Genomic DNA, 15,108 nt, shown 5'->3' on the forward strand with positions numbered 1-15,108 from the left:
AGTTATCTCTGAGTAAATTTCTACTAAGTCTTAATACATTTAGAGGTGCAGATTTAACTGCTAGATGTGGTGGTTTAATGCTTTTAATCTTACCAGCACTTGGGAGACAGAGCCAGGAGACTCTGATTTTGAGGCCAATCTAATCTACACAGTGAGTTCCAGGACAGACAGTCAGAGATGCAGAGTGAAACCTTGTCTCAGAGAGAGAGAATGAGGGAGAGAGGAGAGAGAGAGAGAGAGACAGAGAGAGAGAGAGAGAGAGAGAGAGAGAGAGAGAGAGAGAGAGAGAGAGAGAGAGAGAGAGAGAATAAAGAAACATGGACAAAATGATGCATCTAAGTGAAAGCAATACAGTCTGTGGATTTTTGTCAGCTATTCTATGGATGACTGTATATACACGTGTTTTGTATGTTATGTCTACATATATGCCTGTATTTGTATATTTGCATTGTACTAATTGTATTATAGATCAGCGAGTGTTCATGTAAGTTAAGACAATTAAATAAGCCCTAAATGGGGGCCTGGAGAGACAGCTCAGTGGTTAAGAGCACTGGCTGTTCTTCCAGAGGATCTGGGTTCAGTTCCCAGCACCCACGGCAGCTTATAACTGTCTATGACTCCAGTTCCAAGGGACTCTCTTATAGCCTCTTTGGGAACCAGGCACTCACATGGTACATATACATACATGCAGGCAAACACATATACAAATAAAAACTTTTTTTAAGTTAAAAAAAAAATCAGCCTTAAATGCCTTTTGGTTCACATGATTTAGGTAAATCTCTGACATTATGTTAATTAAAACTTACTGGTAAGATTAAAAAAAAAGATGTCTTTAAAATTAATGTGTGTCCACCTCGGTTGCTGAGCCACTAAAGATGATGTTTGTTTTATTAATTAAATCTCAAAAGAATGTTTCAAATGATCACTTTCTAGCTCTGGTTAAATAAACACCTATTATTTTAGGTTATTATACTATATTTGATGTCCCTTATCTAGTACCTAGTTATATACGTACATCTGCAGGGTTAATAGGCAATGTTCTGAGCTCCATCCAAATGTCATACAAAAGTCTGTAAGAAGCTTGGACTGTGCAGGGAAATCAGTGAGTGCCGCCTTACGTGTGCTGCACACGGCGTCTAGAGCTCAAACACAAAACCATCGTCAGAACTCCTGGCATTACTGCTATTTGTTTTGGTACCATTCAGAAAAAAGACACATTATTTGCAAAATCTTGCTTTATCTGGTTAAAATCTGGCCATCCTCCCCTTTTTCCTTAGAGGACTAGAAGAGATTTCTTTTCAATTTTTTTTGAGAGTTTATTATTTTATGTGTATGCATGTTTTGTCTGTGTGTATGGCTGTGCACCATGTCAGAAAAGGGCATCAGACCCCCTAGAACTGGAGTTACAGATGGTGGTTAGCCACCACATGGGTGCTGGGACTTGAACTCAGGTCCTCTGGAATTATAGTCAGTCAGTGCTTCTAACCACTGAGCCATCTCTCCAGCTCTGAAATTTGGTCCTTATCTGCTTCCTTTAACCGTCATGTTTGCCACAGTGTGTATGAGATGAACCTGTGTACCAAATAAATCTACTACGATCATTACTATTCTTTCCTAATCTTACCAATGTTTAAAACTGATCTATGTAGACCCATCAGAGACAAAATCACCTAATTATAGGTTCTGCTGTGCCAGGGACTTTAAATTCCATGTTAAAGGTAAAAACTTAGTTTATAGGAGACCTGTTGATCTGCGATGCAACTAGTTACTAGATTCTTTTTTACGCAGAATGTATTTATGGTTACTAGATTCTTTTTATGTAGAATGTATTTACGGCCCCAAGCCTCCTAAAATGCTAAGTTTAGGGAAATACCAAGCCGATGGCCTCCAAACTAAAATTGTATTAGTAGCTTTCCTGGGTTTATGCTCCCGATTGTATTATGATCGTCTCTGTGCACACTCCTTGGTGATGATGGCAGCGGACAGCGGGACAATAGACCCGAGTCTGCACGCATTTTCGATGGTTAGAGATAACAGGATCAACTGGTGAACCAGATGTGGACTCTTGTGGGGCGTTTACCCACCACCCCCACAGTTCCCCAGCATTTTCTTGAGTGCAATCAGCAGGAAATATTAGATAGAATGATTTATTGCGGAGAATATCATGGAGATAAAGAGATAGAAAATAAAGGATAGCCTCGAGAGGGCCTGGAACCTATTCCAACGGGCCCCGACTGTCTCTGGCCCAGGGTTTTTATAGAGACGCCAAGGGGTGGAGCAAAAGACCTCCTCCCCCAGCACAGCCAAGTGCAGACCATCTCAGACACCTGCACTCAGGCCCGTAGTCCTGATCATCCTCTATTCGGACCTGCTGGGTAAAGCCACGAGGAACCCGAGAACGGGCTCCCACAGGTCCCCCCTTCTTAATATATAAAATAATAACTATTAATGGCTTACAGCAATCTCCATAGCTGTTACACCTCCCAGTATGGGAGTAGAGGATGATATAGATGGCATTTCTCTTTTGAATTAGGTCCAAGGTGACCACAGCAATCTTAGCTGCCTCAAGCCCTTTCTAAACCAAAAACTCTTAAGGCAACTACAAACTTAAAGAATCCCTTAGCTTCATCATTACCATTAACAGGTTAACATAAATATTGCTATACATAGTCACAATTCTCTCAATCTTACAACTCAAAGCAAACTCTTAACAGAACCATTTGAATTAGCATATATGGTGCTATATATAGTTAACAATTTTCTCCATCTTATAACTTTCATTTGAATTTTCTTGTTAACAGAACATAGGAAAAACTTCGATGTATTCACATCAAACTTAAACATTTCCTCAACTCCACAAAACCAGGGTGCATTAATATCAATAGGTTTCTGGGAACATAATTCAATCTCATAGCTCCTCCTTTTCTTTATAATTTTTAAGCAAAAACTCAAACCTAGTTAGAGGAACCCAAACTTATACAATTCCTACAAACCCATATTGAAAAGCAATATTTTCAATCTAACCATTAACACTTTGAAAACTTTTAGCAAAACATCCAAAAGCAGTTTCTTAATAAAACTCTTTACACACTTTAAAAGTAGTCTCTTAGTATACCCCATTTGCATTTCTTACTAACAAAACATGACATTAATTCACTCAAACAACAATTTAAATTAAATAGACTAAGGAATATTAACTCTCCCTTTTCTTTATAATTTTAAGCAAAGTCTCAAGCCTAGTTAGAAAACCCAAACTTTTCTGTTTAAACAGTTCCATTTGTAACACAAAACCAGTTCCATAAGTAATTCCAATTTTACATAAACAGTTCCACAAAACAATTCATAAATCACCAGTTAATAAAGCATATATGCATACACAAAATTGCATCTTGATTCTAAGTACAAATACATTTCTTCATTTAAACAGTTCCATTTTTAACCCAATTCCAGAAAACCGTTCCTAGGTCATTACTCAAAACTGTCCCATTGCAATGAAATCTCTATTGTTTATTTCATTTAAGTCTTAAAATTCAAATGATAAATTCTGATACTAGCCTTCCAAATATGAGAAATCCATAACCAAAATCTTTTTGTAATTTTATCTCATTTTAAGTTCAAAAAGTTCATACAAGAAAAATTCTGGTATCAGGCTTTCACTTCCAAATATGAAGAGACGTTTTTCAACCAAAACTTTTTGCAGTTAATAATTTTTGTTCAAACAAGCGTCTCTGCAACTTTTGTTCTCACAGACAGACCTTTTTAGTTATAGTAATATTTTAAACTGCACCGTTTTTGCTGTTAGCTCAGGTTTTTCTGTGCTGCGTTGATTTTCCACGGATCTCAGCTGCCGATGCCTTGTGCTGGTTCTGGCGTCCGCCATTCTTAGCTTCTTAGCGGCTTCTAGAGCTTTTGAAACCATTCAGACTGCCTACTTTGCAGTCTACTGGGACACTAACCTTCTGTGTCTTGGGTTCTTTCACCATATACATTAAGAATAGACTCACACTTAACATTTACACTTTACAAACCCACATAACATGTGCTTAAGCATAAACTCACTCAACATTTACACATTTTTACAAACTCACATATAACATATTAACATCTACTTATTTATACTTTAAGGAAACTATAGAACTACTTTAGCAAATATATTTCTTATTCTTATATACTTATATTCATTCCATCTTATTTCTTATTTAAACTTACATTTACAACTAGCATCTTACAAGCTTATTACTACATGTCTTAAGACTACCTTAAATACTTCTTGCAAGCTTATATTCTGAAAGGAACTCTATAGATCTATTTTACAAACTTATATAGGCTACAATTAGCATATATCTAACTTAGCAAACACCTAAAAATTTCTTAACATAGATCTAACAAGACAGAATTTTTACAAACTCATATCTTATTTTTGTCTTTCTACTTCTTACTCAATTATTATCACCATCTCTATTAGAAAGATTCTCTTAACTAGACAGGAAGTACGTACATCATTTCTAAAGTTTAGAGTTCATAGTCAGCTTTGTTACGAAGCACTGGGATTTAGTGAGTGTTGTCATTATAAAGTTGTGATAGTTGTTGCTAGGGGATTGTAACCTTCTCCGGACAAAGCCACACCCAAAAGTTGCCGAGTTCTCTCGGCCTTTCCGAACTGGCAGAGATGCACTGTCAGCGGTAAACGGTTTTTAACTAGAGGCTGTCCCTTCACCCAAATTCATAATAGTCCCCTAAGTACTTCAATTCATACAAACGTTTCTATTACAGCAGTACTTTTGGTTCGTTCTACCGAAAAATTTCACTTCACGCTGAGGGTGAAATTACCGTATTTAGCTTCTGTAAAGCTCTTCGCCAAATACTGCACAGCTATTAGGTGACATAAAGTATTTTTCTAAAGAAGCTAGTAAAAGCCAAAAGCAGCACAGCTCGGAACTCTGTTTCCTCACTGTTTGCATTAACCAGTGACAAAACCTCAGAAATACTAATTGAGCCACTTTCATTCTTGTTCCTTTATAGGAAATGTCATTGGAACTGACCCTCCTTAGTTCCACGCTCCTTACACCAAACGCTCCGGTAACCACTGAGCTTCATTCTCCTCTTGTGAAAAACCACAAACATGTCCTCGACCCCATATTAACACAGGATCAGGACCCTTCCATAATCCCGAGCAGGGATCTGTCCATTTCACTTGAGTTTCAGGATTTAGTATTTTCACTTCATTAGCTTTAACTCTGGATGTTATTAGCATCGGTGATATTTAGCATTGATTTCTTGTAAGGAACTTTCAAGTAAAGCAACTCTTTTATAAGACAGCTAGATTTTAAGTTTGTTTCCCATCTATAAAGCAGTCATTTCTTTTTTTGAATGCCTGTTTCCTTGTCTCCTTATTAGATTTGCAAAGGAATTACTCATTGCAGGCTGTTCGTTCAAGGCAAAGAACTTTTTTAATTTCAACATAAGTTTCTTCATATCTAAGACAACATTCAGTGTATAAACTGCTTTCCCTTGTTTTCTTAAGGATTTTAAAGTGGCTTGTTTGCTCGTATAGGTAGCTTTTTGTCATCCAACTACCGTAAAAACTTTGCACAGCTATTACGGTAAATAAGGCATTTTACCAACTCCCAAACCGCGAAGCACCTAGTTCCATATCCTTTCAATTTTTCATTGGAACTGACACTTAAACCCTTAGATGATTTTCCTACTCATTCTTTTAAAAGCTGTATTTTAAGTTTACCATGAACGTATTTTTGAGCTGACAAAAGTGTTTCTAGCAGAAAAACTACCTTTCCCAGAATGAATTTCCTTTATATCAGTCCATAATAATATCAGTCCCTTATATCATTTCCCATAGTTCTTTTTGGGTCTGAGAGTCAACCTCTAAGTTCTTTTTTTTTTAAATTAATTAATTAATTAATTAATTAATTAATTTATTTATTTATTTATTTATTTTTTACCAGACTTGCTTACAAAATCTTGCCCGGGAGGTTTGAACAAAGTTTTTTGCTTTTGCAATGGGAGATTTGAACAAGCACTTTACATTTTCAGCTATGGCACATTGGGAGAGTTCTATTCTCTCAGCTGGCTTTAATAGGTGTTTCTCCTCCATTTGACACTGGTCCCGGATCAGAACCACACCTGCCTCGGTAGCGCGCATTGAGGCTGGCATTTCTGATAGCAACTTTCCTCGGGGCTTGTGTTTGCCTTAGCCAGTCAGTGAAAAACAAGATCATTTACAACAGTTTTTCCATAGCTCTTTCAGAGAGATTTTCTCCCACTGATCTATCTCATTTTTCTTGTTTGTGGTGTGTTCCCCCCCCCCCCCCTCGCCCCAGATGCAGAGCTTCAGGTATCTGTCTGCAGCTCTATACCTCTGCTAGCTGCCTTTGGAGGTAGGGGCTTTTTTTTCTCCCCCCGAATCTGCCTCAAACTCTAGCAGCTTTGTCAGGTCATATATTTTCTGGGGAGGATTATGTCCCTTCTCTGTTTCTTCAGAGTCTTTCTCCCAGACAGTTCCCAGTTTGGTCTCAATTTATCCCTTCTACCCCAGACACTACAGTGGCGGCTTTCCCTGCTACTGAAGGTAGGGGTTTTTTGTCCGTTTCTGTTTTCGGGGTCTGTGTGGTTTGCGTACAGACTGAAAATCCAACAAGGGAGGTTTTTGCCATTTCTAAACTCCCATTAGGACAGGTGCTTTGCCTCATCAGGCCTTCACCTGGCCCAGTCCCCCAGTGGGTTGCATTTGCTTGTCTGGGTGCTCAAGGACAGAGCTTATGCCAGAGGCAATCACCCCTCAGGGCTACACTCCCTCATCTCATCGGGAGTCAGTTGAAACAAAGCTTTCCTCAAAGAGATGCTTTCTCTGACAGAAAAGAAAGCTTTACTCCTGGATAGTTCTGTTCTGCCCTAGCTGGGCTCTTTCCCCAGACAGCGATCTGACTCGGCACCACGACTGCTCCAGACACAGTTCAGCTTTACTGTTTTCCCAGAAAGGTCCTTTCTCTGATAGGAAAGCTTTTCTCAGATTTCTTTTTGCAGCTGTGGACCTATGAACCTGGGACTTGTAGGAAAGTGGACAACTGTGCCGTTCCCACTGGCTTTAGTTTTGTTTGTTCATTAGCAATCTTCCCCTGGGTCCTGCACCTTCCTGCTTCAGCTGTGCGCTCCAGGAAGTTTACAACTGCAGGAACCCTAGTATCCCCGAAATGCACCCCAACTCAGAGATGCTGGCCAGTCGCCTCTGGGTTTTTGGTCAGAAGCGAGGATACAATGCTAACAGAGTTTGCATTGCTTCAGGGGATCTTTGCTTTAGGGCGATTAGGAGCACCTTTTCATTCTGAAAGGCTCAAACAAAGCCCTTGATGCCTCAGCTCGGCTGTAACTGAAAAGCTTGGCTTTTTTGCTTTTCTCAGGTAAAGTTTCCTGCCCTTTTGGGCTCTCTGTAGCTCTTCACCCACACTCTCCCAAGCGTTTCCCTCAGGGTACTCTGACCCACTGCCTTTTACTAGCTTGAAGAGACCGAGCTTAGAAGAGGTTTTCAGGAACTTGTCCCTGCCTCCTGCATTGCAGGGAGGATTGTTAAAGCTTGAAAGAACTTAGAGAGGTTTTGCTGTCTTAAGTTTGTTGTTTTCCCTTAGAGCTAATCACAGGTGGTCCCCATACTAATATCTTCAGGTGATTCTAATTTTTGTCCTTCTGAGAGAGAAAGTTAAAGACTTTAGTTTTTAAGTTTAAGAGCTTTTGAGAAAGATTAAGGCTTTTTAGAGAGATTTCCCCGCCCCCCCAAATTTTCCAAGAAAAGCTTTATAGTTTAAGATTTATTTTTTTTTTCCCCAGGAGAAAGACCAACTTTTCCCAAAACTTCAACTTTAAACTTTGACTTCTTACACCCCCATTTTTGCTTCAGGGAGAAATCACTTTCTCCTGCCGCTTGGACTTAGCATTTCAGCTGTCCCCAGGACAAAAGCTTCCATAGGAAACTTTTTCTTCCCCATAAGCTCAAAGAAGAGCTTTTTTACTTCTTGTAAAGCCCAAAGAAAGATTTTTTCCCCCAGTTTGCATTCATAGCCCCCAAAGTTAGAAAATTGAAGAGTTTTTCTGTCTAGTTGCCTTACTTATTTTTTTCCTACACAATCTTACACTTATAAGTTTTTCCTACACTATATTAATACCCTATACCTTATACTTATTTTTCACAGATAGAAATTGAGAAAGGGATAGAAGATAGAAAATTTTGACAGAAGAGAATTTCGCTGCAGCATCGGACATCCTTCCAGTCTGCTTTCCTTTTCTCTCGAGAATAAAACCCTTGCCTCCCAAAAATATATATAAAAAATATTTTTTCCATAACACCGGCATGCCTTTCCACTGGCAGGGCTGACAGCACTTTCACCAAAAACTCTGTAATAAAACTATTATTTTCCTTTATCTTTAGTTCCTATTACTTTGTCTTTAGTCCCTTTTTTTTGTTCCCCCTTTTTTTTTCTTTAGTCCCTTTTTTCTTTTTTCTTTAGTCCCTGTTCGGGTGCCATTCTGTAGGGCGTTTACCCACCACCCCCACAGTTCCCCAGCATTTTCTTGAGTGCAATCAGCAGGACATATTAGATAGAAGGATTTATTGCGGAGAATATCGCGGAGATAAACAGATAGAAAATAAAGGATAGCCTCGAGAGGGCCTGGAACCTATTCCAACAGGTCCCGACTGTCTCTGGCCCAGGGTTTTTATAGAGACACCAAGGGGTGGAGCAAAAGACCTCCTCCCCCAGCACAGCCAAGTGCAGACCATCTCAGACACCTGCACTCAGGCCCGTGGTCCTGATCATCCTCTATGCGGACCTGCTGGATAAAGCCACGAGGAACCCCAGAACGGGCTCCCACAGACTCTTAGATGAAAACAGTCAAGGATGGCACCGTTGTTTATGGCTGAACTACTGGGAAGATGGGGCTGCATTCAAACTTCTATGAGAAATACTACAGGAGCAGTCGTTAAAGGAGTGACGGGGGCTGGATTTGTGAGTTCATTCCCGTAGAGTTGTGTGTGTGTGTGTGTGTGTGTGTGTGTGTGTGTGTGTGTGTGTGTGTGAATAATGGGATTCCAGGGGGAGATGCTGAGTAGGCAATCCGGACATGTGAAAAGGACCACTGCATGGGACTCTGCTGTGGCACAGCCTGTGTGATACTGTTGTGTTTAGTGTGACCCCTGACACACAGGCAAGCACCTGGCCCGTAGGTAACACATCTGCTGAGTACAAGCTCTTTCTCAAAGTCACACCTCTGGAGACCTCCTCTTCATCTGAATACTTCCTCCTGTGTCAGAACCCCGAACTCTAGAGCATCAATGACACTAACGTGGTGCCATATTTAGACTATGGATGCAACTCTCATGAATGCATCATTTCATCCAAAACCAGAAACCTGAATATCTGAAACAGAAGATTTCATGGAGCCGTTAGATACCAGCTAAAAGGAATTGATTACTGGGACAAGTGTTCATAGCTTTCAGTGGCAGCTAGGGTAGGTGACAGTTGGGACATAGTCATTGTCAGAGCTAAGGACATTTTTATAAACTTTGAGGAAAGAATTGTGTCCTGTGATGGCTGTAGATGACAGGGGAAGACCATGGACAAAGGCAATGTTTTGGGAAAGGAGGATCATTTCTGTGAATGTGTTGTTTGAGACAGGTCTCAAACTCACAGAGATGCCTGTCTCAGCTGGAATTAAAGGCGTGTGCTACTATACTGGGCAAGTAGTTTCTTCTGGGTTGATTGGAGCCAACCGTTTGGACTGTTCTTGCATAAATACGGCTCAGTAACGCTGATGGTGATGGGATTTAAGCAAAGGTTCATAAACATGAAAAGTCTTCTGTGTTGCTTCTCTGAAGTTGCTAACCAGTTGATTTCCCCGTTTCTTTTTCATTCCAGCCCTTGGTCTTCTTAATTAAATCAAGAACATCTCAGAATTTTTCCTTTACCTCCTTATCTTTGGCTGGAGATATGAGGCAGGCAAAGAGTTTGGTGAAGGACCTATCTTTAATGTATATTACACCAGACACTTCCTTTCTGGTCAAGTCTTTGAATTTGTTCTAGGGTGGGGTAGGGGCAACTGACTTGTCTGAAATGTGAATTAAAATTTCCTTCCTGAGATGAGGGCAGACACTCTACTTTCCTTCATCCCTCCCCTTAATAATGTACAGCAGAGATGAGAAAGACAGACTGTTTACAGGTACAGAATATATTTTGGGTGGTGCCCTCCCCACCTGTTCATTAAAGAAAATGACAATATTAGTGCTCTTTGAAGGGTACAGAGGATGGGCCGCCATCACCCTCAGTGGTCTCCATTAGCAGAACAACACTTCCGAGGGGAACCTGGGGACCTAGGGTGGGTTTCTGTATTGGATGGCATAAGCCAGTAGAGGACAGTGCCGGGGACAATGTCGGGGCCGGCCTGGTGCTGAGACAGAGCCAAACTGTCGAGGGCCTGGCCGGAGCTTACTGTCTGAAATGTGGGGAGCAGTTAGGAAGGATGCGATCACTGACTTCTCAGAGGACGCAGACTGGGCCTTGGGCCCTCTGCAGTTCTCTGTCTTAGTTTTCTTGGTGGGGCTTTTGGCTTGAGGCAGACCCTTGTCAACATTTTCTTTACTGGTTTTGACTGCTTTTCCAGGTGTTGAGTCTATGGGTTCCACATGTGTTTTGCCTTTTATCTTGGGGTTAATAGAGTGAAAAAAGGATTTCATCTTAGTTTTCAAGCCAGCCTCTGGAAGGCTGGAGCTAGCATGAGGAGAAGTTGGCATCACCCGCCCTCGTGAAATGTGGTCTTGCCAAGTTTGGCCCCCAAAAGGCTTTCCCTGAGTTGGTGAGCGAGGGAAAGGAAGGCCCTGGGAAGCCTGGGAGGCCACAGACTGGGGGACCTTGGCAATCTTTGCAGGTTTCGGGAGGACATTTACCTTGGCTTGACTGTCTTGCATGTCATGTTCAGGCTCTCTCTCCATGAAGACTTTTGGAGGTGGCTCTGGGAACTCAAGGTCAGAGGGTTCCTGGGGGCTGGGCAGACAGGGATCCTCAAGATGAATGCTCTGCCTCTGCTGTGAGGAGCCTTGGGGTGTCCTGTGCAGAGGCCCTTTTTCTGGCTCCTGATCTCCATCATGGTATGTTTTTTCACTGGTCGGGGAAAGCCCAAGATCTGCATCCCTCTCTCCAGAGTCCCCCACTGCCTTGGGTTTCCCTGGCTCTTCAATCTTTTCTGTCATTGTGGAGACATGGGCTGAGGACTTGCTCTTGCCTGGGCTTTGAGGCTCAGTGCTAAAGGGTTTCTCTAGGCTGGGCTCTTCCCCACTGGTCTCCATCTGAATACAGTACACTTGGGCCTCCATCTTATTCCTGAGCTTTGAGGCCTTGGAGCCCCACTGGGCGGAACCGTGGGGCACTGTTCTGGAACTAGGTTGGCTTGGCTTGTGGCACACAGGCTGCCCTGCCGTGGCTGGCTGTTTCTTAAGGGGGACTCTGTTTGCATCTGGGGCTGGAGGAGAGTCACCTGAGCCGGGCAGTTTCTGGAGCTCGGTGCCTTCTGGGATACCTAGACTCCTGAGAAACTCCTGTATGGATTCATTCTCTGGGCTGGCTAGAGCTAGCTCTTTGTTCTCCCTTTCCTTTTCAGAAATTCCAAATTGCATCGCTAGAACCTTTTTTTTCAGGTGGAAATTCAGTTTCGCCAAGATATGTGAGTTTATCGAGCGGGCACTGTCACGAGTCCGGCTGTCTAGAGACACCTTCTCTGTCCTCCCTTCCGCCTGCCCGTCAGGCTGGACCTCTCCTGTAGCATCCGCAGAAGCCTCTTTGTCATCTCGAGGACAAGGCTCAAATGGACCTGCAAGTGAGGTCAGTTGAGTCCGAGCTTCTGGTGAGCTTTTGACAGGCCTGGACATCATCTCTGTCGTTCTAGGTTGGCTCGTGACCGTTGGGGATATGGGCCTAGAGAGAGCCACACAGTAAAGGGCAGGCAAGCCTGACAGGAAGGCCAGATACTTATGCTGCAAAGTTGTCTCCAGCTTCTTAATCATTTCCTTAGACAGAGCGTGGGGCCGCTTACAGTGTTCAATGAGAGTGCCTGATGAAGCCTGCTGCTCCTGCTCAAAGGCCTCCGGTTCCAGAGGAGCAGCTTTGGGATGTAGGTCAGGGTTGCTTTGACTTTCTGCTTGTAGCTCCGGGTGTTGGCCTTGAGGAATCCAAGAGGAGGGAGCCACTGCTGCCGGGGTTCCAGGAATTTTGCGTTCCCAAGACCTCCAGACTTGGGCCGGGACCTTGCCCTGGTGGATCTGTCCACATTTGGAATCAATATGGTTCTCCAACATTGCCTTTGTCTGGGAAAACAAGCGTGGCGTGGAAATGGACCCTTTGTCCACTGCAAGTGCAAACTTGTCACCAGACCCATCAGCCTCTGGGTGGCCTGGCTGTGGGATGCTCACGTCGGGTAGCGCCCTGCTGCTGCAGGACCGGGACTGTTGGTCGGTAGAGGAGAGCAGGGAGTGGATGGAGCGCTGGATCCTCTGGGGCAGGCCCCAGCGAAGATGAATCAGCTGCTTCTGGAGGTGGAATTCCAGCAGCCTGCGCACATGCTCTGGGAAGGAGAATTCCCTGGTGGGATATGAGAAGGGCTTCCTTGGCCAGTAAGTTTTTATAGTTGTAGTTTTACCGTGTGGTTCACACAGCATGTGGCTCCAGGTGTACCGTTTTCTCAGGAAGACAGCTGGCAGGCCCCACTGAAGCTTGACCTGCCTCTCTAGGAGGTGGCATTCCAATGCCTCACACTCAGCCAGAGTCAGAAATGGGACATTGATCTGTGCTCTTTCATGCTCACGGGGAGTCTTGGCATTTGGAGAGGCCGGGGAAGACAAAGGGGCTGACTTACACGGAGTTTGGGGCAAGAAAGGGAGCGAAAGCTCCCTCGTGGGCTGACGATCCGCGGAAGAGGACTTGGATATGTTCTTGGAGACACCTTGAGAGCTCAAGGAAGTAACATCCAGGGACTCACTGTGAAGAGATGGGAGGCCACAGAATAACTGGCCACGATAGTCACTCTGAAGATTGCTCCCCGAGTCATTAGCTTGTGCCTTGCGGGGTGGATAGAAGCCACTTAGGTGTTCAAGTTCGCGAGAGGACAAGTAAGTGCGGATTTGGTGCCAGGGCTTCCTTTGTTTCAGGTTTATAAAAGACCATTCAGAAACCCAGCAGGTCTGGGTGGGCTGGTCTGTCAAATACAGTCTATTGGTCTGGCGGGAAATGGTCCCAGCTCTGTCCATAGTGATCTCAGAACCACTGCTCAGAATGGAAGAAAGCACATTTTTTCTAGATTGACAAAATAATGTCCGGCCTGGCACAAGCTGCCTCAGGGACTCCTCCACACGTCTTGGAAGGCCCCACTTCTGGAAATGTATCCATTTTTTTACATGTAGTTCAAGAATCTTTCGGACTTTAGGGCTGAGTAATGGCATCTGGGAAGGCGGTACTGAGTTCATCTGCAAGGACATAGTACGTGTCAAGTTAGTGGTCTTCGGGGTCAGGGGTAGTAAAGACACAGAGGACTTCACGTGATGGCGGTCTTGGCTCTCCTCGTCAAACTTTGCTTTGTTTTGCATTAGTTTTTCCTCAATCATTAAAACCACAGGCTCCTTGAGCCTTGAAGAAGCCATAGTCTCTGAAATCCTGGGCATGTCTGCCAGAGGAAATTTCTGATCTAGCTGGAGGTGATCAGCCCAGCATTGTCGGACACCGACTGCACTGGTTGACTGTGATAAGTGTTCTGTGAGCTGTGCTAGTATTGGAGTCCCAGATGCCAGTGGAAGATGTCTGGAGTGCCTGGAACGAAGCTCCATGTTCTGCTCAAAAGACACTCTGGATATGGGCAACATCTCCAGGCAAGAAGAGCCCGGTGGCAGTCCCAAACCAGTGGAGGTCTGGCTTCTCTCACTCTGCAGAAGCTGCTGGATCTCTAGAGATGCAGCATCACAGATTTGGCAGCAGGGATCGACACACAGGAGCTGCCGCACATGTTCCTCCTTGGGGAGCCAGCTTTGGCTAGGAAGAGAAAAATGGCCACCATTAATGATGGAATGACATCTGCCCCCTTGGAGGAACGAGTCTGGGGATTGCTGTGCTCTATCCTCCAGTCCCACAATTCCAAGCCTACTCTGTGACAAATGAGGTCCTTTCGGGAACCATTCAAAGTATGGGATGTTCCTGCTGCTGTACCCAGGGAATCAATGGGATCATTCACACTCTCTAGAAATTAAGTACAGAGTTAAGATGATGGACTGAAGGTGTCCCAGCAACTGCCCCACCCCCCAGACAGACAGGAGGTGATGTCAGCGGAGTCCAGCCAGACCCAGGGCTTGCTTTGTCCTTGAAAGGGAGGAGCTGGAGCAGGTGTGACATGGTGACTTCTTCATGCTAAAGCCACTTTCGTGTCAATGTGGTGTCTGAGTGCAACTCCAGCAATGTCCTCTACAAAGTATGCACTCGTCAGTTCTGAACTGCAGAGATCCTAACGGACAGAACTGGGTATCCGGTGGCTCTTCCCTCCTGAGGTGTGAACCGTCTCTGCCCTGACAACCCTCTCAGCTGGTGAACTTGCCTGCACAGCGTTTCCCCTCCAGTCCGTTAGCCCTTCCTCACCCCTGGCACAGAACCAGGCCAAGAAATCATCACAGTTTAGACCACAAAGGTCAAGAGGTCACCTTTTCATGATAGTCAGCAGCTCCCACGGCTTCTCAGCTTCTTCTTGGGGAAGTCTCCTGGCTGGGGAACCAGGACACAGTGTTAGGTGGCGAATGAACATTTTAGGAGCATTCTATAGGAAGGCCTTTAGCTCAGCAAGAGGAATCTAAAGATCTAGACTTGGTGCTCTAAGGCATGTGTTTCTATCTAGCATTCATTACTACTTAAAATTGGCTGTCCTTGCCTAATTTCATTTGATGTTTACAACCATGCGACGATCATCAGTATCATGCCTATTTTGTGGATGACTAAGTAAGTTGAATTTTGCAGGGTCATAAAACTAGTTCTCGATCAGATGTTCTCTTTCCTGTGACGGAACACCTGATATTAGTAA

General features: G+C 43.8%; 1 protein-coding gene and 1 long non-coding RNA gene across 3 annotated transcripts in view; one reads left to right on the forward strand and one right to left on the reverse strand.

Annotated features, from left to right (window-relative positions):
• LOC143271647 (uncharacterized) overlaps positions 1-15,108 on the forward strand; it is a 68,906-nt gene that overhangs the window by 18,257 nt on the left and 35,541 nt on the right. The gene's annotated exons all lie outside the window — the stretch shown is intronic.
• Positions 10,218-15,108, reverse strand: part of Spata31f1 (SPATA31 subfamily F member 1) — a 31,584-nt gene continuing 26,693 nt past the window's right edge. For both annotated transcript variants that reach the window (XM_076564059.1, XM_042271019.2), the window contains exons 3-4: positions 14,735-14,795; positions 10,218-14,075 (exon numbers count right to left, since the gene is read on the reverse strand). In XM_076564059.1, coding sequence (XP_076420174.1) covers positions 10,376-14,075; positions 14,735-14,742 — 3,708 coding nt within the window. In that variant the 5' untranslated portion in view covers positions 14,743-14,795 and the 3' untranslated portion in view covers positions 10,218-10,375. The remainder of the gene's footprint in view (positions 14,076-14,734; positions 14,796-15,108) is intronic.

The sequence above is a fragment of the Peromyscus maniculatus genome, chromosome 2, assembly GCF_049852395.1.
Source record: "Peromyscus maniculatus bairdii isolate BWxNUB_F1_BW_parent chromosome 2, HU_Pman_BW_mat_3.1, whole genome shotgun sequence".
NCBI classification, from domain to species: domain Eukaryota; kingdom Metazoa; phylum Chordata; class Mammalia; order Rodentia; family Cricetidae; genus Peromyscus; species Peromyscus maniculatus.